Source organism: Petromyzon marinus, chromosome 8, assembly GCF_048934315.1.
Source record: "Petromyzon marinus isolate PM22_M1 ecotype Great Lakes invasive population chromosome 8, UKy_Petmar_22M1.pri1.0, whole genome shotgun sequence".
Lineage (NCBI taxonomy): Eukaryota > Metazoa > Chordata > Hyperoartia > Petromyzontiformes > Petromyzontidae > Petromyzon > Petromyzon marinus.
In genome coordinates, this window is record NC_133674.1 from 15,364,037 (window position 1) to 15,390,127 (window position 26,091).

The window sequence follows — 26,091 nt, forward strand, 5'->3', positions numbered from 1 at the left end:
CCGCGAACTTCTGAAACAAGCGGCACTACAGCGCTACCGCTAGGCCATGTCAACAGCCCAAATAACACATTCCTGCGGAGGGAGCTGGTAGGAACGTTGGGTTGCTCGGTCAATGGCCAGGGTCAACGGCGGTACCACGTGGTGTATTCCGCAAATATGCCCGACTGTGAGGGCGGGCACAAGCCGACGTGAGTAGGTTAAACGTTGAGTTTTATAAGGGCACCACGGGGTGACCAGCCCCTCCCCACCCTCCCCTCCCCACCCAGCCCCTCCCCACCCTCCCCTCCCCACCCAGCCCCACCCTCCCCACCCAGCTCCTCCCCACCCTCCCCTCCCCACCCAGCCCCACTCCTCCCATTTTTGGATGCACGACGGACGGACGGACACAATAATTCCCTGTTGGCTGGTGTAGTAAAATGTATAACGTATGATATATATTGGATACACATGGCCAACAGTGGCATATTTAAATAAGACATGGCTTAAACTTCAAACAGATCGTACAGGGATGGCAGATACATGTTTAGAATCAGGGAAGAGATCCTTGAGATACAATATTATTTTTTCAAGGGAGGCTAGAAGGTAAAATATTTAAAACAATTAAGATTCCTTCTTTCATCAAGTCATAATGGTAGAAAAAGTTTTTTTCTCTCAATCTTAAGATAACCACTCGAACCGTGCTTTATCCAATATTCCACAGCAAGGTGTGTCGACTACTACACTTCTCTACCCTACAAGTGGAGGCAGATTGCTGTATTATCATGATTGCACCGTTTATATTGACTGTGGCAGCAACACACGGCTTGAGTCATCAAACGGATATGTGTGTGCCCTTGTTTTGCGAATTGCGTGAGGGGTTCATTAACGGAGGCCGTGACCGTCAACGTGTAAATAACACCGTCCGTTGCTACGCTGTGTCGTGTTCAGCAGCACAATGGATAAATTGGCAGCACAGTTTGCTACCACGGAGCGTTGCCACACGCACACAGTGCCAGATTATCCTTGAAGGAAAAGTAGCTACATATGTAGTAGCTATGGGCCCCGCACTTTCAAGGGTCCTGCGCTAAATGCTTTCAAGCTATCAATTCTGGTTCAGTGATTCTGCACTAGCTCTATTACTATAGTACTATACTATATCCAACTTTTATGAACGACTGGGTGTTTAAGGTTAGTGATGTGTCGTATTGTCTGGCTATATAGCAAATGAAAAAATACAATGACTTTACTATGCAATTAAAAAATTGTTTTAATATGTATGTGTTTTTTTTAATATTGAGGGCCCCTTTATAACATATGCTACAGGCCCCGCACTAGCTTAATCCGGCACTGCACACACGCGCACGCAACTTATGAATAGTTACACCGAATTGGGTGGCATTAGCCTTGTGACAATGCTCACGAAATTGATGTCATTTACTGGCTTCCGCTTAACTATACGGTAATTTCATATTTTAGAAGAGCTGGTGACTGAATGGATGCCGAAGGGTCATCACATTTGTGCTTTTTTTAGATGTAAAAAAATGCTTCCATTGGAGAAGGCCCTTCGTGAATTGTCGCAGCGTTCGCTCCAATGAGAGAAGTTACGCACATGCTTGGAGTTAGAGGCGCAACAGCGTGGGCCCACAATGTGTGTGTGGTGGGGGGGGAGCTTTGAGTAGCCCCGGAGTGCGTCCCCGAGTGCTAAATAAAACATGTCCCTGTGGAAATATAATACTGTATACATCACACCCCATTATTCAAAAGTGCCCGCTTGTACTGTGTGTATATAGTACGTGAGGTTCTGCTTTGAAGTTTAAAGGGGTCCGTGCAGGGAAGTCTGGTAGGGGGAAAAAAACACAAAAGCATGGATGCAGTATTAGTGTAATGCAGTCACTTTAGCAGATGTGGGCTCATGCATTACTTTTAACATGTTTTGCAGAAGTGTATGCGCATTCTCGGGGGGTATTTAAACAACTCGTGTGTTTCCGTGTGCTCGGGTTTGTTGGTAATGGGACCTCCCACTGGGCTCTGAGCTTGCCCTGTGATTAACCTGTTTGGAAAGTATCGTGATTCCGAATGAAAGCAGACCGAGTATGGTTGTGGACATCACGATTCGGGTAGTGATGGGATAAGTGTAACAAAGGATGCTGAATCGTTGTCTAGTTATTGCGGGGGGGGGGGGGGGGGGGTGTGTACACTCTTTATTTTTTTCACTTTCACCTCAAAACAAAACTCCTGTCCCTCCATTCCTCCTCACACGCTGGGGCATTCGCGCCCAGCGTCGACACCTGCCACTCCTGCATTCCCGACGAGCCGAGGGGTGGCTGGATGCACGTGAACGTTTGCGTCGCGCGCGCGAGCGTGTCGAGATTGTCACATCGAATGGCTAGAATGCACGCGGACAATACGTGCGAACATTTCCCTTGTGCGCCTTGAGATTTCGGATATGATGCCAAAAGCACAGTTTAAATTACTTGGGGGGGGGATGAAAAATAGGAAGTACTTTATGTAGTAGGCCTATAAACAAATAATACAAATGCTCCCACTTTATTCGGATCTCAGAAGTTGAGCAGGATGGCACCTGGCTTGTGCTTGTATGGGTAAGACGGGTGTTATAATAGGTTGCTGCGGGGCTAGCGACATTGCAGTCAGCAAATGGCAGTTCAGAAAAATCCGTTGCTGTAGGACACTACGCTCGCACGTCTATAATCTCCTCATTTTCACCAACGCACGCTAACAAGTGTGGTGAAGTATGGCAAAGTAACTCCCCTTTATTCAAGCGGTGCAATTGACAGGGCTGTACGTGCGCATCAAGTAGTCCAATTAAACCACTGTCCTTGTTGATCGCATCACACGATCGTTGTCATGAGCATCACACCTGTCCCCGGGGAGGCTTTAACTTGTAAGATTTAAACGCACATCGCACACCACCTGGACTGCTCGAATCACCGGGCCCCAGACATGCAGCGAGCCAGCCAGAGATAAACCCCAGGCACACTCGAGCTCGTGGATTCATACCGCGCTTTGGACACCAAATATTCCAGGGATCTCAGCCCACTTCAGCCCTTCGGCTGCAATTTCCTGAATACAGCGGCAAAATTGTATTCCGATGTGGTGGTGGTGGCAGAGTATCGCACCACAGCCACGGGGTCGCCGAGCGTCGGACTGTATGGTCTATACGTTTCAGCCCCAACAGTTGGGGTTCATTTTGAGGACAACGTGGGGTTGGGGAAGGGTTTGCGGCGGTGTCTTTTGGGGATTAAGGGCTAAGGGAGTGCATATTCGAGAACTGTGGGACTGGTAGAGGCAAGTGTTGCTAACAAGCAAGTGAAAGCTTGTTTCTTGGCCTCCAACACAAAAGGCTTGAGGTCGCGCAATGCCATTTGACTCGGGGATCTCCCCGAAGCCACAGTGCCAATTACATCGCGTTGAGACAACCCGATGACAACCTTAAACATTTGTCTGTGGAGACGCAGTTGTGTGCAGACCATATAGCAAGTTGCTTAGAGTCTGGGACCTAAATTCTTGAAATAATCTGATATCAGCTGGCAAGATATTATGGATTGTGTTTGTCTACTGTAGAGTCAAATGGAAAGGTGCAGCCCTTAAATATATTGCTCACAGCACTGCTGAAAGAAGGGCCTCAACTAAGTTAAGTAAGTGGAGATCTGGAGAGCCCCCTCTGGAGGGTATGTTGGCCTCTTGTTCCACGCTGCCTAGACGGCATTCCGTTTAAACTGCTGAGGTGACAGAGGAAGGGGGGATTTCAGAATATTACCTCTTGGTTCTTTGGGAGGTGGAACTGGCGACCGCTGGATTGCAAGGCCAGTGCTGTAGCCGTCACCCCACGCCAGCATTCATAGTGTATATTGCGTCATTATTAGTTTGTTTACGCAATATTTCGTACAAATCCCAAGCAAGGAGCCGCAGTGGAGCATATTGGGTATAAAAACGGCCGGTTTTTTTTCTGTATCTCCACGCATATACAAATTAAATGCAGCCTATCAGCTTATTCTGGCCTTCCAGACTCATAATAACCAGTACAATTTGTTAAGCACACAACTCTGGACCGGATTTGTCCTTCCAGGGCTTATTGGGAGTCGGGCTTGCTAAACAAATACTGCTGGTTTCTCAGATGTTGTTGGCGAGTGTTATTTCTCTACACCATGGGCCACCTGGACACAAAGCATAATTGTGCGGTAACAGTACGAACATGTCTGGTAGACCATTAGCCTAATGTACAATGTATATTTGTGTGGATCTCGAGCAATGAATGGCTTGTTTTCCACATACTTCACACACAACGAATTCACTTTAAAAAGCCTGGTTGACAAGCTCCATGTTTGTTTAGAACATGATGATGTATTTATCCATTCACCACCGCACCACCTTCCTTAGGACTCCGTAATGTTTGTGGGGACGTCCAGGGGGTTGGAGGGGGAGTCTCATCCGCCTCCTAAGTGGGGCTCCATCATCGGCGTCGCTCCTGCTGTCAGAGCCTACTGAAAATAAACGTCTGGTCACTTGCAAATGCCGCTCCGGTCTGCCGAGTAGAGGCGTCCCTACCTCTGACGGAGTGGAAACCTTTCTGCCTCTCGTCCTTCTAGTGCGCATGTCTGCGTTGTTCTAAGCTGACGGCATGCCCAGCGCAGTGGCACAAGTGTCTGCAGGTGCACGGAGCGGTGTGCCAATGAATCTGCAGGATTTTTTTTAATGACATCCTCATTAGAGAGAGAGAGAGGGGGGTCCATTTTCACATTAACTCCTCTTGTGAGCCATGGTGTAACGCTTAGCACACTGGAATTGCAACCCAGACGTGCAAACACATTGGGCAAGTTTTTTTTTAATCGCCCCCTAATCTTTGTACACCTAGCAGTGTACATACGTGATGAGTACACTACAGTTAGTTGGCAGCTTATGTGTGGTGGAGTAAAGCGTGTGTTCTGCCACCTCTTTCAAAGCATCTGGACAGCATGGAGGAGTAGGCCAAAAAAATACCGTTGAGGCCCTCTCTAGAGCTCCCTCTTGCGGAGGCCCTTCTGCCAGAAGTGGCGTGAGCAAGCAATTACCTTTACGATTGCGATGCCACGTTTACAGCACCCACGTATTATTGCAGACAGTTGTTAAGAGAAATGGCAGGGTAGTTAGAGTGTAAGGTGCCATTGTGCATACGGTATGTGAGTATTGGATGGGATGTCCGTAAGTGGATGTGGACTATTTTTGGGTGCCAGCTTGTTACGAATTCCCTGGGTGAGTGGATTTAGGTTAGGGTCAGGATGCCCGTGCATCATATTTCAGGCTTTAAAAAAATGCACATGTCATCATACATTGGCAGTGCTGTACAAGCATAGTTTAAAATATTACACAACTATTCTTTTATTTATTTATAGCACAGTGCTAATGACAATAAATCCTATTTGTTTTTTCAATATCGAACAATTGAATAAAAAAATTCCTCGGTTGTCTGAGGATCCACTTTGGGATGGAAGGCATATAAGATGTAATAATCAAACCTCTTTGTATTAAATGGGGGGGGGCAGGGGGCTGTAAGTGTAAAACTCCTTCGCTGGTTAATTCCATTGGGGCACTGTGTTTTTCCACTACTGAATGGAGTAATGAGCACATTCAGCTCCGCTCTTGTGTACTTAAATCCATCTCCCCTATCTCCCCGGCTCTGCTGGAAATTTGCCACGCTGGAAAATTGGCCTGGAGGGGAGCACAGGTTGTGCGCGTCAAAAGCAAGACGCTGGGATCTCCATCGTCTGGCAACAGGTGCCACAAGACAGCCACGTGGGCACCGTATTATCGCCATCATCGGACAAGCACTGCTGCCCCCTTCCATGTTGAGTGATTTGTGATCTTACAACCCCTTCGTAATTGGCTGCAGCTCTGATGAACTGAGGCAGGTGCGAGCATGGCAAAATGCTGCAAGGAAGTACAAGTACATTACTGTACAGGTGAATGTATAATTTCCTACTGTTGTGGTGTGCAGACCATTCTGCGGTGGCTTACAGTGTCTCTTTGGGTAAATGTTGATTTTAATTACAAAAGTGGTTCACATCGTGACATTGGCCATGCACATATAACATGTGCCCAAGGCCTAATTTCATATTCAATATTTTCCAGGGCACCCCTACCCCCCCCCATTACTCCCCCCTCCTACTCCCTGCCCAGCCACCCAAGGAAATATTCAATTAATGAATCACTGAGAGACATACTCTGCTGAACAATAATATAGTGGGAGGAATGGAATCAGAAGCAGAACCATGATCCAGAGTCTAGGCCAGTGGTTCTTAAGCTTTACTTCAGCCTTGGCACCCCTTTGATTCCACTATGTAACACAATTTTTGTTCCTTGGTAGTAAGTGTTATTTCGTAATTGCGTATGCCTAAAAAGTATAGAAAATAGGTATTATTCCCCACAAACTTTGCTTTTGTGACCAGGACAGTGATATTTTAAAATGTACCTATTTTCAATGAGAAAATGGGTGAAATTGTGTCTTTTCGTTCACATAAAGTCAGAAAAAAACTACATATGAAGTAATAAAAAAATGACTTAAAGATTTTAGAAGTGAGTAGTTTTTCGAGATTTACGATTATACTGTAAACGACTTTCACGAATCAGCCCCCAAATGTAGTCTCCCATCATGTTCGCTCCCATGTTCTCCTTGAATTTATCAAGATGAGCATCAATGATATGGACTTTGAGGGACATCCTACAGCCCATTGTGCCGTAGTTCTTCACCAGTCTCAACCAGCTCCACAGTTGTCGACCTTGTGATTGCCCAGGGATCCACGAACCACTGTGACAAAGCTGTTGCAAGCCGCGTTCTCCTTACTAGTGAGCTTCTTGGGGAATTCATTGCACTCCAGGATCGTCTTTATCTGTGGTCCACCGAAGATACTGGCTTTGACCTTTGCCTCAGACAGCTTAGGGAAGAAGTCTTGAAGTTACTTGAAGGCTGCAGACTCATTATCTACAGCTCTGACAAATTGTTTCATAAGGCCCAATTTGATGTGCAATGGTGGCATCAGCACCTTCAGGGGGTCCACCAGTGGCTCCCACTTGACGTTGTTCCTCCCCACAGAGAACTCGGTCCACTGTGGCCAGTTCTGCCCTTGGTAGTGCGCCTTGGTGTCTAAATCTTTTGTAGTCATTTTTGTATTACATCAGTATAAATAACGTTAACTTTGATTCATATTGTTTTTTTCTGACTTTATGTGAACTAAAAGACACAAATTCACCCGTTTTCTCATTGAAAAAAAGTAAATTTCCAAATATCATTGTGCTGGTCACAAAAGCAAAGTTTGTGGGGAATAATAATAGCCATTTTCTGTACTTTTCAGGCATAAGCAATTAGGAAATGACACTTATTACCCAGGACCAATAAGAAAAAATTGTTACACAGTGTTCTCAATCGTTAAACATGTATAAAGTTAATAAGTACATAAGTTTGACGAAACAAAGTAGTTGTATTTACATGCTCGTGCTTAATCGTGTTTAGATTATTTACCTTATAAAAAAAAATCTGGCCATGTCTCAGACCGCCAGAAAGGGCATCTCTCACCCCAGGGGGGTACGTGTACCCCAGGTGAAGAACCACTGGTCTAGGCGCTCGATGGGCAACCATAGATCCAGCCCATCCCGCCTCCATGCTCCTCAACTCCACCCTTCCCCAGCCCTTTGTGGCCAGTGACTGGTGGTTTGGAAAGTTTAGCGATCTTAAAAAAATGGTTTTACACGTGCCAAGTACGTTGTAAGCGTACATTATATTCGGATAAGTTGGGTTAACAACTAGTGTGTTTTGCGAATGTCCACCATGTATTTTAAATCCCAAATACAGTCGGGAAGTTACACCAAGCTCATGAGTGACACCAATGTGTGCACGCCTGTTGGCTGCTAATGGAGTCGGCCCGGCTCTAAGTGCATACTTCTGTTTGCGAAGGGAGCCCATGGGCCAGTGTGTTCTGGGATTAAACTGCAACTGTGCCCTTGGGACCAGAGCAGGGCTCAGATTAATGCACAGGTGCTTCTGGGGCTACAGCCTGGGGACCTTCCATTTGAAAGGGAGCTGCCAGAAATAGTACTGTTTTTTAATAATAATGGTTGAAATGCAATGCTATAGCACTGTGATAAATCGTATAGGTAATTTGGTCATTGAAGCCACTTAATCGCTATGTTTATTACTGCCAGTTGTGGACCAACATTTGTATATTGTTGTTCCTTTTCGCTTTGATTCAGATGTATAATTGTATATCACATTTTAAAATCGAGAAATAATATGACCAGAGTAAATACCAGTGGGGTGTTTGGCATCAGGCATGGAGTGCCACAGTGGCGAGATGTTAACTCCCTTCCAGGAGGTCGTGGAATCGATCCTGGCCCTGACATCTGTATATTAGAAGTTTTTCATGTCCCCCCCGCCCTGCGTTTAGAGTATTTGGCTGCTATAAGTTTCGCGTAAGCCACTTCGTTGAGCTATTTGATTTGTGGCCAACTCGCTTCTGAAAAAAATAACTAATAGCTCAGTGGGCCCTGTCCTGGTAAAAAAAAAATAGTTAATAGTAGTCGTGGTGGTAAAATGGTAAAAAGGGGAAGCAATTGAATATGCCATATAAAGGGCCTCCCAACACCATAACAGGCCTCGGCCGTCATCAAACTTAATCCAGTCCTGGATGCCAGAAACACCCTTCCAGCACGGTTCCTGTTGGCCACGGAAACGCAGCGAGAGTGAAATGTCTGCCAAGTCTTGCCTGGCTGTTACATTTTTGTTCATCCATAACACTCAAGGTTTCTAGGTGTGGCATCCTTGCACACACACAGTTTCGAGTGCTTCGGTCAACTAAGACAGTAGGGTAATGCAGGTGGAACATCAACAATTTAACATGTATTCCATACCAATTATATAAAGTAATCTTATGCATTAGCCTTTAACATGAATACAGTGATGTGATTCTTTGAATACTATATCAGTGAAGTTTCACCTCCTCGTGTGTGATGAATGATTCATAACAGAAAATTGGTTATACATATCTCTGTGATGCTCACTTATTGGCAAATCTTTTCATAGGTGAATTCATAATGGTAAAAAATAACGGTTACATTTTCCAACCTTTTGGATGAATTCGACTGCAACCACAGGTGAAACGAAGAGCTTCATATTGTCATTTCAAAGTAGACCGGTATTATTTAACGTTATCTCAGCCAATAGGTTGATGCACTGTAATATAGTTGGAGACAGAATCAAATTATGATATATTGAATGTTTTTACTCATAGGGCTCCACAATAATGCATAATATTTTGTATACCCTGTTGCTTTCATGTGTTCATGTGTTGTGAGAATATTATTGTGTTATTTTATTTTATCAATTTATTATTTTATTCTCATTCTACGTGACTTTACCGAAAGAACCAAAGAAGAGGGCCCCATAGTTTAGATTGCTCTTGCCAATACAATTTTGACATCTCAAGGAGGATGCTTTTAAATAAGCCTAATGCTGCTGTTGAGACCCAGAATGTCAAAACCGTTGTAGAGGTTGCTTGCTTGAACAAAAACGGATACACAATAATGTTTTGGAAAACAAATCGTCCAACAGACAAAAAATAAATACATTTAATTTGTACGTGAAGACACAGAACAGAGTTCTGCTTACAAATGCTCTCGCTGATTTTGCCTTTATCAATTAAAAAAAATGTAAATGTCTCTCTGAGATGCTGAAAGAAATCAGGTTATGTTATGCACGCAATTTATGTAACCAGGAGATCGGTGCGGTTTTTAAAACACTTCATGCGGAGTTGAATCCGTCAACGGGAAGACAGCTGTGAGGCCTGGCGTTGAGCAACTCCCTCCGACACGTAGCCAGGTTCTGCAGTAATGACGACAAATTTAAAAACGAAAAAAAATTGGGGGATTTACTCTGAGCAGCTTGCAAGCACCATCATATCCCCGGGAGGGGGGAGATTAGCTCATCTCTCATCGTCTGTGAGAGGAAAACGATTGACTTTGCAGTCCCTCGCCATAGACTGTGCAACTACTGAAAGTGTAGAATTTGAAGATGTAGACAGACGGTATAAAAACAAACGCAGGAGCATTTTTAAGTGGCTCTCGGTGGACGAAGGCACACGTTGTTCGGTTAATTGGTCGTCGTTGTGCACGGCACGCCTGAGGCAGAATCGAGCACGTTATTACACCCCGTCTTCTCAGCCCTTTGCTATTCATGTTTAGCCTCTTTGAGGGGGGTGGCTGGAGTGGTGGGAATTCTGATTACACTAATTAGCGCTGGTCAACCATCACCTCGGCGCTTTAAATGCTCAGATATGCTTGCCGCAAATGAGTGTACCCTCAGCCTGTCACGTCTCAAGCCTAATACATCATCCTGTGCTCTGCGCTGTGTGATTTACATTTGGGAAACTGTACACGTGACACGATGGGAGATTTCCCCTGAGTTTTTTTTATCACATGAACTACTGTAGAGGTGATCATTCGAGTTCAGGATCGCTACGATATCCGAAACATTCCATTCATCGTCATTCTTATTTAAGAGGCAAGTAATAATTCTGCATCAGTTTAATAGGCAAGTAAAAATTCTGCATCAGTTTGACCGTGAACAATCTCATCTTATTCTTGGGATGCGTGCATTGAATAGTATGTGTCAGAGTAAATCATTTGCAATGCGTGCAATTTCTTTGCACGGGTTATGCTAATGCTACATTTATTAAACGAAATTGTACAAATGAGACAGAAAGGAAAAGAGTGAAAGAATACAGAGATGACAGTAATCGCTCTCCGAAAATACGAGTTTATTCTTGAATTTAAACGTGGCGCTGGCTTGACAAACCATCAAATTTCTCGGGGTTAATTAGTTACATGCCTAAGTAATGAATGGCAATCTTTTTTGGGGGGAATTAGAACATGTTTATAAAGTAATGAAAGAATAAGGTATAAATAAGGACCTCAGTATGTCTATATATTTAATACGGAACTACGTTTTATACCCTCAGTCCCGACAACCATCACACTACACCCCATTTGTTGTGCCAGTTTGTGTCTATGCCACATCCTTATGACAGCTCTCAACCTCCCATTCTGCTTTTAAAGTGGCCAGTGGTTTGCACGTAATTATATAAAGGTGCTTAAATTAAGCTAAATGGATTTGTAACCAACAGCATTGGCTTGGTATTTGTTCTCACGGGCAACAATATGGCCTGTGAAACAGGTAATTAAACAACTGAAAGAATCGGTACAAAATTTGCTGTTGCTGCTTGTAACTACAGCTGCAGAATCATGGTCATACAAAAAGTGAATATATTGGACTTAAGTATAAAAAACCTTTATGTATCCATGTCCCTCCTCGACAGAGCTTCATAGGATCATTTACAATAATGGGTTATCCTCCTGAATGTGCCCCACAGCTCTGAGGGAGAGTTCTTGCTGATAGCAATATCAGCGTGTGTGTAACGGACTCGACTTCGTGCAACGATGGGACCTTTGGCTTAGAATAAGTAGAGAAGGAGCTTAAATGCTTCTCAGGCTGAAAAAAGAACAAAGCTGGTCCCAGAGTTTGCCACCTTGAACAAATGTTGCCGAAAGACATTCGTCCAGAAGGGCCCTAAGGCTGAAGGGCCCATAGGCTGATGGAACCCATTAAATGCTGCATTTGTTTTTTTTTCTGTAGAAAGAAATGGTTGATAAAATTAGTTATTTATTTAATATTTATAGAATCCCACTTCCAATTCCAGGCTACGGTTGTCAACTTTGAGCTATTTCCTCAGTCCGTCTAATAAGTGTAATGTTTGCCCTGCTTCCGAGTTGTTGGCCAGGACGATTGTATGTGTGGACAAAGCGTAGGTGCCCGACACCTATTTAAACAAAACCTCAGTAATGTGGAAGACTACGGTCGCTGCAACAAACAAAGGATGAAAGCCGCGTCCACCTGTAGGCAGTGTAATTGTGTTGGGCTATGATTTACTGGCGCAAGGGTGTGTATAGCAATCACCATTGCTACTGGTCGCTTGGCAAAAAATAATATATTGTACGGAAGGCACATTGTATAGGAGAGTGGATGGGGATTTTGATAGCAGAAAACTTATGGGTATCCCATTACAGGAGTTAACTTTCGGTGTGTCATAGTTCCTTTGATTTGCTTTAACGCTTCTGTTTTATATCTATTGTGCAATTGACTTTTGGTCTGCCTGAGAGGATGGCAAACATGGAGATGGAGCAATGACATCAGCTCGTGTGCAAGAGCTCGATGGATTGTGTGGCGTCATTGCGGGGACCATGACGAATGGTCAAGATCTTGGGGAGACATTATTTCAGCAGTACAGTGGATATATCATGGTGGATGATTATTTTAGATTGTTTTTGCTTATTTAAATTAAACCTGGTTTTATGCTACGTTGGTTGTCACTGGTTGACTCCTGAAAAGAGGACAGTCTAACAGGTCTACTATCTGGTAAAATATAGTCCATCAATCAATAGGTATTGTATCACATTTTGCCTTTAATTAAAATTGAGAGCGTACTTTATATGCGTATGTCTTGCCTAATGTAGATTTTACCAAAGCCTCATCTTGTTCAAGACACATTAGGGCATGACCTTGAGACATTTTGTAGTCTTACAAAATCGAATTCATATATTGCAATGCCTTTAATGTGAGTGAAAGTCGAAGCTGCCAGATTATTTAAACGATATTTATTTTACCAGGTGAGGCCCACTGAGCTCTTTCGCTGACTTTTTAGAAGCGAGCTGGCCATAAATAATTGATAGCTGCATGAAGTGGCTTATCATGCAGACATTCATAGCAGCCAAACACTCTAAACGCATGATTCTAAATGTGGAGGTAAAAACCGCAGGACCCGAAGAAAAATCCACGTGACCACAGGAAGAACTTGCAAACTCCAAATATACAGACGTCAGGGTCGGGTTCGAACCCACGACCTCCTGTATACCATGCAAGAGAGTTAACATCTCACTGCCGTGGCGCACATTTTTTTGTATTTCCCATGGTTATAAAAACATTTCAAATTATATATCTTCATAATATATGTAAATTTTCATATTGGTTTTCCAATGTACTTGGCTCCAGGTCAGTTTGAATGGGTTTGTCCAGTACTTGACTATGATCAAATCATCTGGAATGTGCCCAATTACATCAGATCTTGGAAGCTAACCAAGTTCGAGTGCTTGGTTGGGTGACCACCGTGCATAAAACAGGTGTCATAGGCTGCTGTGGGGCTGCATTGTAGCCATCGAGAGTGCGGTGAAGCATACTACATTGTTGTATTGTACTACGCTCCCACATATATGCTCCCCACCTTCACCAAACTGCACTGGCGAGCATGGTGAAGTACGGTCAAAAAGTCCCCATGACCCCAACGGCGTGGTGAGGCCCTCATCCTGCAGTGGATTGACAAAGGGATCTACATGTAAAATACTTGATGGGAGTGCCTAAAGTAAGTGAACCTTTCACTCCTTTGTGCAAGTGTCCGAGTATGGTTGCCACTCTGAGGCACAACAAACCAAGACTAATCATGGGATGAAAAATATCTCACAGGGCAGAGCTACACGTAAATTCATTTTGTGGTGTATTATTACGCGATTGACAAAAACCGAGACTTTTATTACCCCGGGAAGACAGACATATTTTCCATAACAGCTGCCTCAAAAGAGGACTATCCTGCAAAAACCAAACAAAAGCAGAGCCAGGATCCCAGGATGTTTGTCCGGCAGTGGGAAATATGCTATGTGCAGAATGAAAACAGAAAGTGTCAAAAAGTCCACATTCTGTGTACACTGGGTTTAATTTATGGTGCATTCAACGTATGCATTGCACGTGTGAGTTACACTGTTGTGCCAAGCTGGTATGCAGGAGTAAAATAAATAAAATGTGTAATTATTCTTTAAAATGTGTTTTTAGAGTATAAACACTTTTCACAGACGCACAATTATTGCACATTTTTCTCCATATAATGAACCAACCCCCATGTAGTTTTATATTAAAGCTTGCAGCCCACACGTCCTTTGGACGTTACCCACCATCCCACCCCGCCAGCCAGCGAGAATAAAAACTGTTTGCTCTTGTAATACTGCATGAGATTATGATAGTACTGCCCGCGCAATTTCGCGAGATACACGGCCAGGGCGGATAGTGGGCGTGGGGGGAAAGGCGTGACTCACAAATCCGGCTGGACGCTGTGGGAATGCGAGCGACGGACGCACGCGCGCTTGCCTGCGAATCCAGCCAGCCGCGAATCCAGCCAGCCGTGAAACGTTGTTCTCAAATGGCATGATCTGAGAGTTTATCTGGATAATCCCTTGAGACGGAACATCTCGTTTGCAAGTCTCCGACGTGTCGAGTGGCACGTACGCAGCAAATATTGTAACGACGCCTGCACACCTTTAAACACGTGCAGTGTACGTTTATACAATGTCAACTACATTGATGCAGTATTGAGAACAGGGCACCAGCCAAAATGCAGCGCACGCGAGTGTCACATCGCAAATCGAACACGTAAATGGACGGAGCACACCGCCAAGTTTGTACGACGTGTTCTCTCTCCAAGCTGTAACGGTTGCACTTTATTTCCACAATTGTAATTGTTATGCTATCTTGACGATGATGTGACAGTGGCAATGAGATCGGAGCCGGGGCGGAGCAGTGGAGCTTGGCACGCGGCTATTGCCGTCTAGCTGAAAGGCAATTTTTGGCTTTAGGATAATGGATACAGTAATACATTTGGCGGGGGGGGGGGGGGGAGAAACACGTGTTAAATCATTTTGTGGGCTTCACTGAATTTGGTTTGAAACACCTACTGTGTCGTGGCCCATAGCAATCACAATTAGGGAATTGTAATTTTAACAAGTGCGTAATTGGTATGATTTGTTCAACAATTAGTGTAATTTTAGCGGTGCACCATTGGTACTCCAAAGATGATTCCTTTTGAAAAGGACAATGAACGCGCTTCCACCGAAGCTGCACTCGCACGATTAGTCTTGCCATACGTCGTGCAAGGCAACGTATTAAAATGTACCAAGCAAGGTTACGAATCTTAGCGAACTGCGTGCCGTATTGCTTTGCTGTACCGTACTCAATGTGTGCGCATTTTAAATTGGATTACATTTCCTTACATTTAGAACGAGTTGCCCCGTTGTTATTCGCGTCGTCTATTTTTACAAGGCGATCGAGCGTGACCGTGCCAGGACTGTTATTCTTTTAGAAGCATCATGTGAGCGCTCGTTAAGATGAAAAATCTATTTTCATAGAGGAGTCGAGCAGTACAGCCCAGGACTGCTATTATTGAATAGTTTTTAGTGGGCAATCATTAGACTTGGGGATTTGTGCTTGACATTGGCACACTATGGCCCCCTCTTGTTCAGCGTTTATGTAAACGAGGGTGACCAGGATGTCAAGGGGACTCATACCATGTCGGAGTAAAGAAGGCAACGCCTCTGTGTACATGGGGCTCGAAACCGGGGTTCGACAAACCATCTTGAGAACGGGCACGTGGTGCGAAACGTCACACAGCACGCAGAGAAACGTGCGGCACGACCCAAAAAAACCGCAACCGAGATGATTTACCACCCGCAGACAGCTACGGGAATCAAACCATCGACCCTGTGTCAACTTGCTGCTGGGGCAAGCGCGCACCAACCACTCGGCTACGCCAGCAGCTTCTAATGTTTAAACGCAGCTTTCTGTGTTGAAAATGTTTAGCGATTTGTAATTTGAAACTAATTGGTATCCTGCCTCGCACGACGAGACGGCAAGACTGCAGCAAGTCTCAGCTTGCGTTATCAGCGGGTGATAAATGAACTGCGTTTGTACCGTTTGCTCGCGGTGTGTTTGAACAATAGTAAAAACAAACTCTAAACGTGGCTTAATTCCATGAAAGAGATCTTTTTTACTTGCACACCTTCGGAGCCGGTGTGCATTTCCATCATCGCATCATTGTGGCCACAATTGGCACAAGGAGTGCGCATTTTCGTTCATAAATCGGTCATAAAATCAGGTTGTGCTAGTGTTCGGCAGTACTGTCATAATAATAGCTTTCATCAGAAATGGGCCCGATTTTATCTAAGTAAGGTTGAGTGGGGATAGTCCGTGGAAGGGTTGATATAATTACCGTTGTTTCACAGTGCACGTGCTATAGGGTGTTATGGGGAGCGGTAGTGTAGCGGTTAGCGCGCTGCGCTATGAATCTGGCGACCCGAGTTCGATTCCCGCTCTCGGCCAACACCAGTGACGATAATCTGAACTGGTTCGGAGCCTCCCCTAGATCGACTCAGCCTGAAATTAGTACTTGGTGTGTACCGGGCCAGTACAAGAGGGAGTGACGAATTAAGGTTCTTGCAGGTCCAAGGCGCCTCTGTTTCATAAGCCTTCAGTGATAACTTTCTACAGTTGAAACTGCTGCCCTATGTTACTATCGCCGCTGTTACTCCGCTTGTTTCACGCGTTACTTTGTCCAGCCACTGGACAGATGTCCTTACTAACACGTTTATTATTTAGTCTGCGCTCTAAAAAAAAACAAGGTAAGCCTAAAACTATTATAAGCGAACATTTCTTCAAATTTGTTTTACTGTAATGATCATCATTTCGTATAACGCAGCTTTAAAAGGATGGCGTAAATTTGTATCGATAACAAATTTAATGTTCTGACATGACGACCGCATGGCAAGCGCCATGTGTCTTTACTTTCATTTAAGCTTAAATATGTTTGACTGTTATTTTAGGTGCAATAATCCTCACAACGAGTCACGGCTTGCTACCACTGCAAAGAAATTGCAACGAGCAGCCATATAAATATATTTATTCAAGAAGATATCTTGGTTACATTTTTGTTTATCATATAAACAAAAACAAACATGGTCAAAATGTGTTTTCGTGGGCCCTTTAGTCTTCGAAAACAGTTCCTCCTGTGACTATTGGATAATACGGCCCTGACAAGAGGGGTGTATGTGGGGGGAAGAGTTGATATTATTTACCGCACGTTGACACAATTATTGGGGCGTGCAACAGCTCATTTAGCCAGAGAGTAGCACTGGTGCGTAGCTCATGTGGGAAAGCTGCTGCAGCTTTCCCAGGAGTTGGTTGTTGCCACAGGTGCTAATGGTTAATCTGCTTGAGCCAAACTGGACTGACAAAACAGACGTGAACGGACCCGTGGAATGAATGCGACGCTTGGCTGCGCAGCGGGGGATGGACCCATGCTGTTAATTATTAATGGGCCTTCCAGGGTGCCATCCCGTGCAGTATTGAACTGTGGCTCACCGGACATCCCATCACACGAGCAGGAGTAGGGACATTGACTGGTGTGAGGACGGCTCATGAGGCACCTCAACTAAAAACGAAACTATTATTTAAACTAAACTATTTGTTTTTATTTTACCAGGTAAGGCCCACTGAGCTATGTATAGCTCTTTTTCAGTATAGACCTGGCCACCCACGATTGCTCAACGAAGTGGCTTATCATGTGGATATTTATAGCAGCCAAATACTTTAAACGCGTGTTGATTCTACATGTGGAGGGGGAAACCCAGAGGACACGGATAAAAATCCACACGACCACGGGAACAACATGAAAACTCCAAATATAGAGGGATCGAATCCACGACCTCCTGTATACCATGCGAAGGAGTTAACATCTGGCTTAATCAAAACACATTTTGTGAACGTGGAGGGCAAAACCAGAGGACCCAGACAAAAATCCACGCGACCACGGGGAGGGAATGTGCAAACCCCAAATATGCAATAGGCGTTGGGGTCGGGTTCGGTTTCGAACCTACGACCTCCTCTATACCAGGCGAGGTCGTTAGAAACTCGCTACCGCGACGCCCATCTAGCTGGCTTTTGCAGGGGTTGTTTTTGTGTTGGTTGCATCTTCATTTCCCAGCGTGCACCCAGCAGCAGTGTGAATGGGTACACCACGGACAGTGGATTTGTAGGTGACGTGCGATGGGGTAAATTGTGGGCGCTCCCATGTTTCCCAAGACAATTGGCCAGCATGGGAGAGGACGCCAAACGCGACTCTTGCAGGGCTGCGCCTTTACCTGTTTTGTTGCCTCACCACTTGTACAATTGTACAAGATGCTATATTGGCCACGGCTTTGCTCGTAATATTGGTGCAGTGCGGCCACAGTGAGTAATCAAATGTCGTTTTAATCGCCAATATGGGATGTGGTCAATAGAGCTTATAAAGAACATTAAATAATGCGCTCATTGAATTGCGTGCACATTTTTTGACCACAGTTCCTTTCGCTTCCACGTACACGGGCGTGGTCCAGATGTCTCGTGACCCCCAATTAATTGATCCCTAACATGGTTTTTCCTTCGCATATTCACTCCTGTTCGAAATAAAACCCATACGCAAAATATATATTAAGCTTCATATAACTAAACGGGGGATCACAAGACATCTGGACCACCCTGTACAGGACATTATCGTATTTGATTGCCATTTATATACGCAGAGGGTCTCCTTTGTGAGAAAGCAGATTTGTTTAGTCAAATGAGTCCTACCTGATTTAAAATAAGAGGTCTGTTTTAAATAATTTCACCGCGTGTATAAGTCATTTTGCAAAGGGCTGTTACAATTCGAAAGACATCGAAATAAGTCTATCAGTGTGTGAAAAACACACACACACACACCTTTCATAAGGAAGGACGCCGTGACTTTTCAAAACGACTATAAATACGCACCGTAAATGTTTATCAGCATCTCCTGAGCAACATCGCTCTGGCCTGTGCCGCTGGGGGGTTAATTAATTATTGGCCGTGCAGGATAAACAAAAGCGTCAGCAGAGTCGTCGTGTGCACAGCCGTGGAGAGCCGACCACGCAGCAAGGGCGCGCGTCCATTGTGCAGTTTTTTCCCTTCCCAACTTGACGTCTTCTTCTTCGTCTTCTCTCTGTTCTGTCCGTGCACATGGTCCTTGTCCGTGTTTCACCTGATTGTGCCGAAAAGTTAATCCCGTTAAGGTGAAGTGTAACAATGGCATTTTGGTTTTGTCCACAATTATCAAAGGCATCTAAGCGCGGCAAAGAAACATGGGCCAGATGCACGCTTGCAATTGGTTTGTGAGACACAAAGAGGACTATTATACATACACTAAACTATTATATTCACCACTAAGCTATTAGCTAATTTTCAGAGCTACCCTGGCCCCACGTTACAGCTTCATCGAAGTGGCTTATATCATGACATGTGGGACTTTACAGTCACCGCCAAATAATCGAAACGCAATGTTTGTAAATGTGGAGGGCCCAGAGAAAAATCCACGCGGCCACGGGGGGGGGGGGGGGGGGGAGAATGTACAAACTCCAAATATACAGTAGCAGGCGTCAGGGTTGGGGTCAAACCCACGACCTCGTGCATACAAGGCGAGGGAGATAAAGCTGCACCACGGCGCCTTATAGAATAAAGAACGAATTAGAGACATATTAAATGTAAAATAAAAAAAAAATTGGTGCGCTTGTGCAGGATACGTCGCCTGTTCAGGATGATGACCAGTGGTCGAGACGAAGACCAGATTGGCAGTTAAAGGAGGGAACACGCATTAGAGTGTGTCCACCATGGAGACGGAGCGATGAACTCGGCTTGTGAAGGGGTGAGGTGGATTGTTATATAACAGGACACAATTCTTTCCTTCCATGTTGGTCTGTCTCCCATTGCTCTCTTGATATATTTTTAAACCAGGTAAAAACCCTACGAGAAAAAAAAACGTGTACCCGTATTCTCCAAGGAGACTGGTTTTTGTCCTGCTGCACGCTTTTTTCCTGGGTTTATGTAAGCAGCTGAGCGAGTGTTCTTGACTGTGACCGGCCTGGAGTCTTGGTGGTGAAGCTACTTCCACCAGATCAGCATTTGCCCGAGAAGTTTTTTTTTGCTGAAAATAGCTCCTTGTGAAATTGCTTACATTGCAAGGAATCTATTTTTACTGCAGAGTTAAAAATAGACCTTGCCACTTACAGCGAATTTTCACTCGACAAAGAGTTTTTTTGTGCCGTTGCAATGCGGTGTCCAAAATGGTCCTTTGCAGAAAGCCGCATTACATGCATATCCCCAGCTGCTTGTACCTTCCGCTTAATGTTTTCAAATTGAGTTGTATGAATCACACTCATCTGAATTGATGTGCTGTGCAGTAGACTCATAATTTAAATATCTACAGATTCCTCACTTTCCCCGAGACTGATAATCTATACCGTATTTTTATTATTTTGCTCACTTTTAAAATATTAAATTTGCGTGTGACCGTTCAGCCCAATCTCATAATGTGGGTGTATTTCACTACGACATATGAATAACCGTGACCCCAAAAAATGTAGCTATTTTTTAACGATTTGAAAGTTTATTCGTGCCTAACATATATTTCCCCCCCCCCCCCCTCTGAAATGTATAATAATTGCACGAGTGGAAATGCTCTGTGATCATAAATGCAAACTGATCGGTACAAGTGCCCTTCCATGCCACCTTTTGTTCCTCGCTGTGTTCACACTTGCACAGCACAGCAAATGGTAAATTGCCGTGAAACCATTTTGGCACGATGCTGTAAAGCACAACTCCTAACATTTTGATTTAAAGCTTTCGTGACTGCAGTAATTCATATTCTTAGCTCTTTCGGTAAAGTCACGTTGAAGGGAAACAATAAAATAATAAAATATATATAAAACAATAAAAATTCTCACGACGTTTCGACCATAACGCGTTATCGTCGAAACGTCGTTATGGTCGAAACAAAAATATTACAGTGTCCAACATTCAGTCGGCCTCTTCTAAGTGCACACAGATGCCCGGAAATTGAGCAGTAATTGAAACGGCAGATGGCGGGAGCTTTAAAGTTGCGATGCACAGTCCTCTCGGTGTCCTGCTGCATCCGTGTCCTCTGCATCTCAACACAAATCCATCTCCGCAATACCTCCCCAAATATTGCGAAATTGTCGCCACCCCTCGTTTGCATATAAACGGGCACCTTCACTCCAGGTTGCAGACAAATCTACAGTATCGTCGTTTTTAAATTTGCGGTTTGTGGTAGATCAATAAAAGTATGTGCTGTCACATTTGGTTTTGTGAAGATGTTATTACATGAGTTTCACCCCTCTAAACCATGACCATCCCTCTGCTGTGGTGTTGGCATCACACTTATTATTGCTTTGAGACAGTCCCAAGCGAATGCCATCATCTCAGGCGTGGTCGTTTCGAATGCTACTGTAATGTGCTATTGTAAGGTCACGCAAGATTTTCAGATTAAAGTATATACACGAAATATATTGCCAACATTTCAACAGTGCAACTCTTGTCTAATTATGATTCTTTATGATTGAATGATACCTATAAGGACATCCTTTCTAAATATAGTCCGGTTATTCCCTACTTTATATGACAGTAACTTTTCATCTGGATTCAGATTCGGTAGGCTACAAATTCCATCCTTGGTTTTCCAATCTTAGTTGCCGTGTGCAGGAGGATTCAGACTCAAGCTTTATTTTAGCCGATAAAGAAATGCTAAGCAGCAGTTTTACTCAGACGTCCAGATTCATTGAGTAGTGGTTTCATCTTCAGCACACATTTGTCAGTGTGCATTACCCTGTCATAAGTTTATAAATATTCTACAGGTGCCTTCTTACTAATCTGCCACCTTATAAGCCCACGTTGCACTGTGTGCTAATGCCGAGCCATTGGTTGTACGTTAATCTCTACAGGTGAGGTGGGCCCTATCCTGATGTCGCCCGACAGCCAGTCGCAGTTCATCCCGCTCAGCGACGTGCTGTGTGCCGCCATCAGCCACCTCAACTCCAAGCAGCAGGCAGTCACTCAAGACTCGCTGCTCAAGCACCTGGCCCACAAGTTTCCAGGTAATGATGACCAGATGCAAAAACAGCCGGGAGATCCACGGAAAAGGGAAAATGTGTACGTACGTGTGGAAACTAGCTGATGGCTTGCATACATTTATTTTGAAAAAAATTCTGCCAGCATCTATATATGTTGAACTTCTTTCACACAGTTCGTGTGTATGTTTAACTTCTTTTGCACCATACATAGCCAACCATGCTATTCAGAGGTATGTGGGAAGGACGACAAAATAAACACGCAAAAAAAACCCGACGTATAATATTAACAGCTGGCAACGGTTGACATTTCTTTGTGCATTTCAGGCGTTCCAGTTCCGAGCAGGGAGATCCTACACAACATGCTGAGCAGCTTGATCAAGGAGCGCAAGATCTACCACACGGGGGAAGGCTACTTCATCGTGACGCCACAGACCTACTACATCACACCCTCGCTAATCCGTGACGAAAACAAGTGGGTGAGGCCAGAGGGGGACAACCAAGCCACCCCGTTTCCAGAGGTGACTGTGTGCCACGACCTGCCGGAAAAAGACGCGCAGCCATCACGGGCTCACTGCCGCTCGTGCCAGTGCTTCCTGGAAAGTGGGTACGTCGTGGAAAGGTCTCGCTGCGACAAACAGGAAGGCGGCCATGCTCATGATTCCAAAGATGCAAAGCCGCCCCAACTGCTGCGCGTCGTGTCCGCAAATTCTGGCAAGAGCAAGAAGAATGACAAGAGCGCTGCCCATGCCAACAAAGACTCAAAGCAGCAGCACTCCGCCGCTGTCAATCATGCCGAGTCCAGTAGAAAGGTTGACGGCAAATCTGCGCTCGAAAAGGACCCGAAAGTTTCCCACCAGAGTGTTCACGTCACCTTCTGTAACGATAAGGGCAAAAAGTTGGAAAAGGGAGTGCAAAATGATTGCAAAGATGTGAAAGGTGTGCCAGTCGCAGTGGTGGCAGTCCCTTGCACAGAAAAGGTGAAGGTGCCAGAGGTAACTGTGGGACGACCAGAGAAGGAAAAGGATGGAGAAAAGCTGATGAAGAAAATCAGCCTGAGACTGTTTCGGAGGGGCTCCCAGCGGAAAGAGAAGATCCTGCAGAAGGAACTCGTGACATTCTCCGCCCAGTTCCCGCCGGAGGAATGGCCGGTCCGGGACGAGGACTCTGCAGAGAACCTCCCGAGAGACGTGGAGCACCAGATTATCCGGCGCATCAACCCTGATCTGACGGTGCAGAACCTGATGGTGCACACGGCGCTCATGCAGCGCGTGCCAACGGACGGGCAGCAGGCGATGCGCAGCACGGGCACCTGCACCGAGCTTCCGCAGTCCCGCTCAAGGGTCAAGGTTCGCAGCCACTCGAAGAGGGTGCACACGAGCTCACGGGTGTACAGCAAGGGGGGCCACCTGCCTCGCAGGCGGCTGAAGGCTTCGTCGAGAAGCAGCCTTGACGAGGCAAATCAGCAGAACGGGAAGAGAGCCACGAGGAGGCGGCACTCGCAAGCGCCCGGAGAGAAGGCCATCTTGAGGAACGGCAACAATGAGGGCCCGTCAGAAACGTGGCAGGCAGTGGAGGAGGTCAAGCAGACTGCCGCTGCTTGTCAGCACGAAGAGTTTTCGGGGGTTAATCAAGGGGACCTGAGAACGTTTGATGCGAAAGAACAATTGGAAAGGAGCGATCCCTCCAAAGTTATTGGCAGTGAGCAGAATGTGATCACGTGGCCTAAGAATGCGAACGTATGCCAACCGGAAAGGTTAAAGTTCAGGTGGAGGGCTGTGGAACACACGAAATCTACTGGGAGCTCGAGCACGGATCCGCATTCCCCGCAGGTTCCAAGCGAGCAAGCGTCCCTGCATCGCCGCGGCCGGCACAGGGAACAGGATAGCGACCTCTTTAAGAGTGTCTCCAGAATGCCGACCATACTGAGCCCCAGGCTGGAGCCTGCCAGGGTCAGGACTGAGGACCAGGCGTTGACACAAAACCCACGACTGTCAGATCCGGTTTACATGCAGGAATTCGGACAGCCACAGCAGCCCGCCGCCCAGGAGCTGATGCGCACGGGTCGAGCGCACTGCCGGGTCACTTCCGACCGACACACGCTGGATGGCAGCTGCGAGTCTGCGAATGGGGCTTTTCACTCTCAGTCGGTATCCTTGTCAGCCTTTCCGCAGAGCAGGGATTGCCCCTATGGTGATCACCCATGTGGCATGAGCACAGCGGATTACTTCAACTACAACGAGTCGCGGGAGACCGTCCTGTGCGCGCCAGTGGCAACGTCGGGAAGGGCATTCGCGGACTGCAACTCGAATCGCCTGAAGCACGAGAAGCCTGAGAGGGAGTGCGGCAAACAGAGGAGGCAGCAAGAGAAACTCCCGGCGCAAAACCCACACTCGAGTGGAGGCCTCGACAGAGCCAAGGCCGAATTCGAGGTGCCGCTGCCTAAGAGCGATGCCTGCGCCGGGAAGTCGGTGAGGCCCGAGCAGAGGGAGAGGGCGAAGCAGCAAGAGCCTCACTTCCTCGCCCAGGACCTGCGCTCGGTGAGCGAGAGCGAAGGCATGACCGATGATGACTACTTGCTCTACACGCAGGAGGTGCCGGACGACAGCGAGGGCAGCTCGCTCTGCATCAACGACGAGGACGAGGACGACGGGGATCTGAGCCACCTGAGCATCCCGCCGTTCAATTGCGGCCCGGTGAGTGAGCAGTTCGCACCCCTGGATAACAGCGTCGATGGCGCCAACGGCGTCCCTCCTGATGCGTACGCCCACAGTATGCAGTACGGGCTCTTCCGCTATAACTACAACCAGAAGAACCAGCGGAGTTCCAGTGAGGAAGCGTGGAATGGAAACAGCAAGGGCAGCACTCAAACCCTGGAGGTGGGAATTGACAACATTGATCCACAGCAACGTCCCGGCAGCGGGAGCAAGGGGGGCGCAGGCACTTCCAAACAACGCTCTCTTGAAGACAGCAACCTGAGCGCCGACTGGGACAACAACGAGAAGGGGAATTGGAAGCAGATACAGAAACAGCAGCAGCACCAGCAACATCAGCAGGGCTCCATTCCCTACTCGCACACGGTGGACGAATCGACCACGATGCTTGAGGACAGCACCGGCGCGGTGGAGGGGAGCATCTTCGACTACAGTCCGGGTTCGGAGGGCGACTCGTGCGGAGAGGCGGCGCACGACGAGGAGATCTCAGGCATCTTCGCCTGGCGCGGGGTCGGCGGCGGTGGCGGTGGTGGCGGTGGTGGCGGCGGCGGCGGCGGTGGCGGCGTCCGGGACCCGGAGCGGTGCCTCCCTCACAAGTTTGCACGCGGCGTGGATAGCGCGCTGGAGGAGGAGGCCGTAGAGGCAGAGCTGCAGCAGCGGTTCGAGGGCGCCTTGACCATCGCGAGCCCGGACCCGAGCGTGACGAGCACGGCGGACAGTGGCGTGCCGCCCAGCCGCCTCGACCACACGGACATGAGCAGCGTGACGGGCGACAGCGGCTTCAACTCGCCCAGGTGGGGGGGGGGGGGGCCCGCTGCCCAATGGGGCCAGTTAGGTCTCGAGAGACACAGAGAGAGAGTCGGACCTTTCACGTGACTCCCATTCAAATCTTTGTGGTCTCCTAAATGGCCACTGCAGGACAGTAGAACAGAGGGCAGGGAAGGCAGTAACATTTCCCAAAGGGTAGTGGAGGCAGTTGGTGTGGAGTAGTGATGCGGGATTCGGCGCACTGGGCTATGAGTCAAGCGGCCTGAGTTCGATTCCTGGCCACGGCTAAGATTAGTGGTGAGTGATATTTGAAATAGTCCTGCTCCCTTTCCCACCCCACTTCACGAACTGGCATTGAACACCATGGTGGAGTATGGGAAAACAGCTCCCATGACCGACATATTCGTTTATATTATGTTGAAATTCTTTCACGCCGTACATAGCCAACCGTTCTGATCGGAGGTGCGGGGGAAGGACAACAAACTAAACACATAAAGCAGTTCATGACTAGTGGAGGTCTCCACTTGTCAGTGGATTGACAAATGATGCGAAGGAGCTGGAAATGTTTTGCCATGCAAGCATCCCAGTCATAACCAGCCTGTGCTTTGTCATACAAAATTAACTTAACCTATCAAACGCTCACATAGGGTATGGCGGCTGATTTATTCCTTTGTTCGTTTCTGAATCCGCTTGTCCTGGTGAGGGTCGTGGTGGCAGCATGTTGAGTCGTGCAATCCAGACTTCCCTTTCCTTGGCGACGGACTCTAGCTCTTGGGGAATTCCCAGGCCAGCCGAGCAACAT

The 26,091-nt window shown here is 46.4% G+C and overlaps 1 protein-coding gene across 1 annotated transcript in view; it reads left to right on the top strand.

The window, feature by feature from the left end:
* STOX2 (storkhead box 2) overlaps positions 1-26,091 on the top strand; it is a 60,210-nt gene that overhangs the window by 29,818 nt on the left and 4,301 nt on the right. Inside the window, exons 2-3 of the mRNA XM_032949848.2 lie at positions 21,682-21,834; positions 22,135-25,315. Coding sequence (XP_032805739.2) covers positions 21,682-21,834; positions 22,135-25,315 — 3,334 coding nt within the window. The remainder of the gene's footprint in view (positions 1-21,681; positions 21,835-22,134; positions 25,316-26,091) is intronic.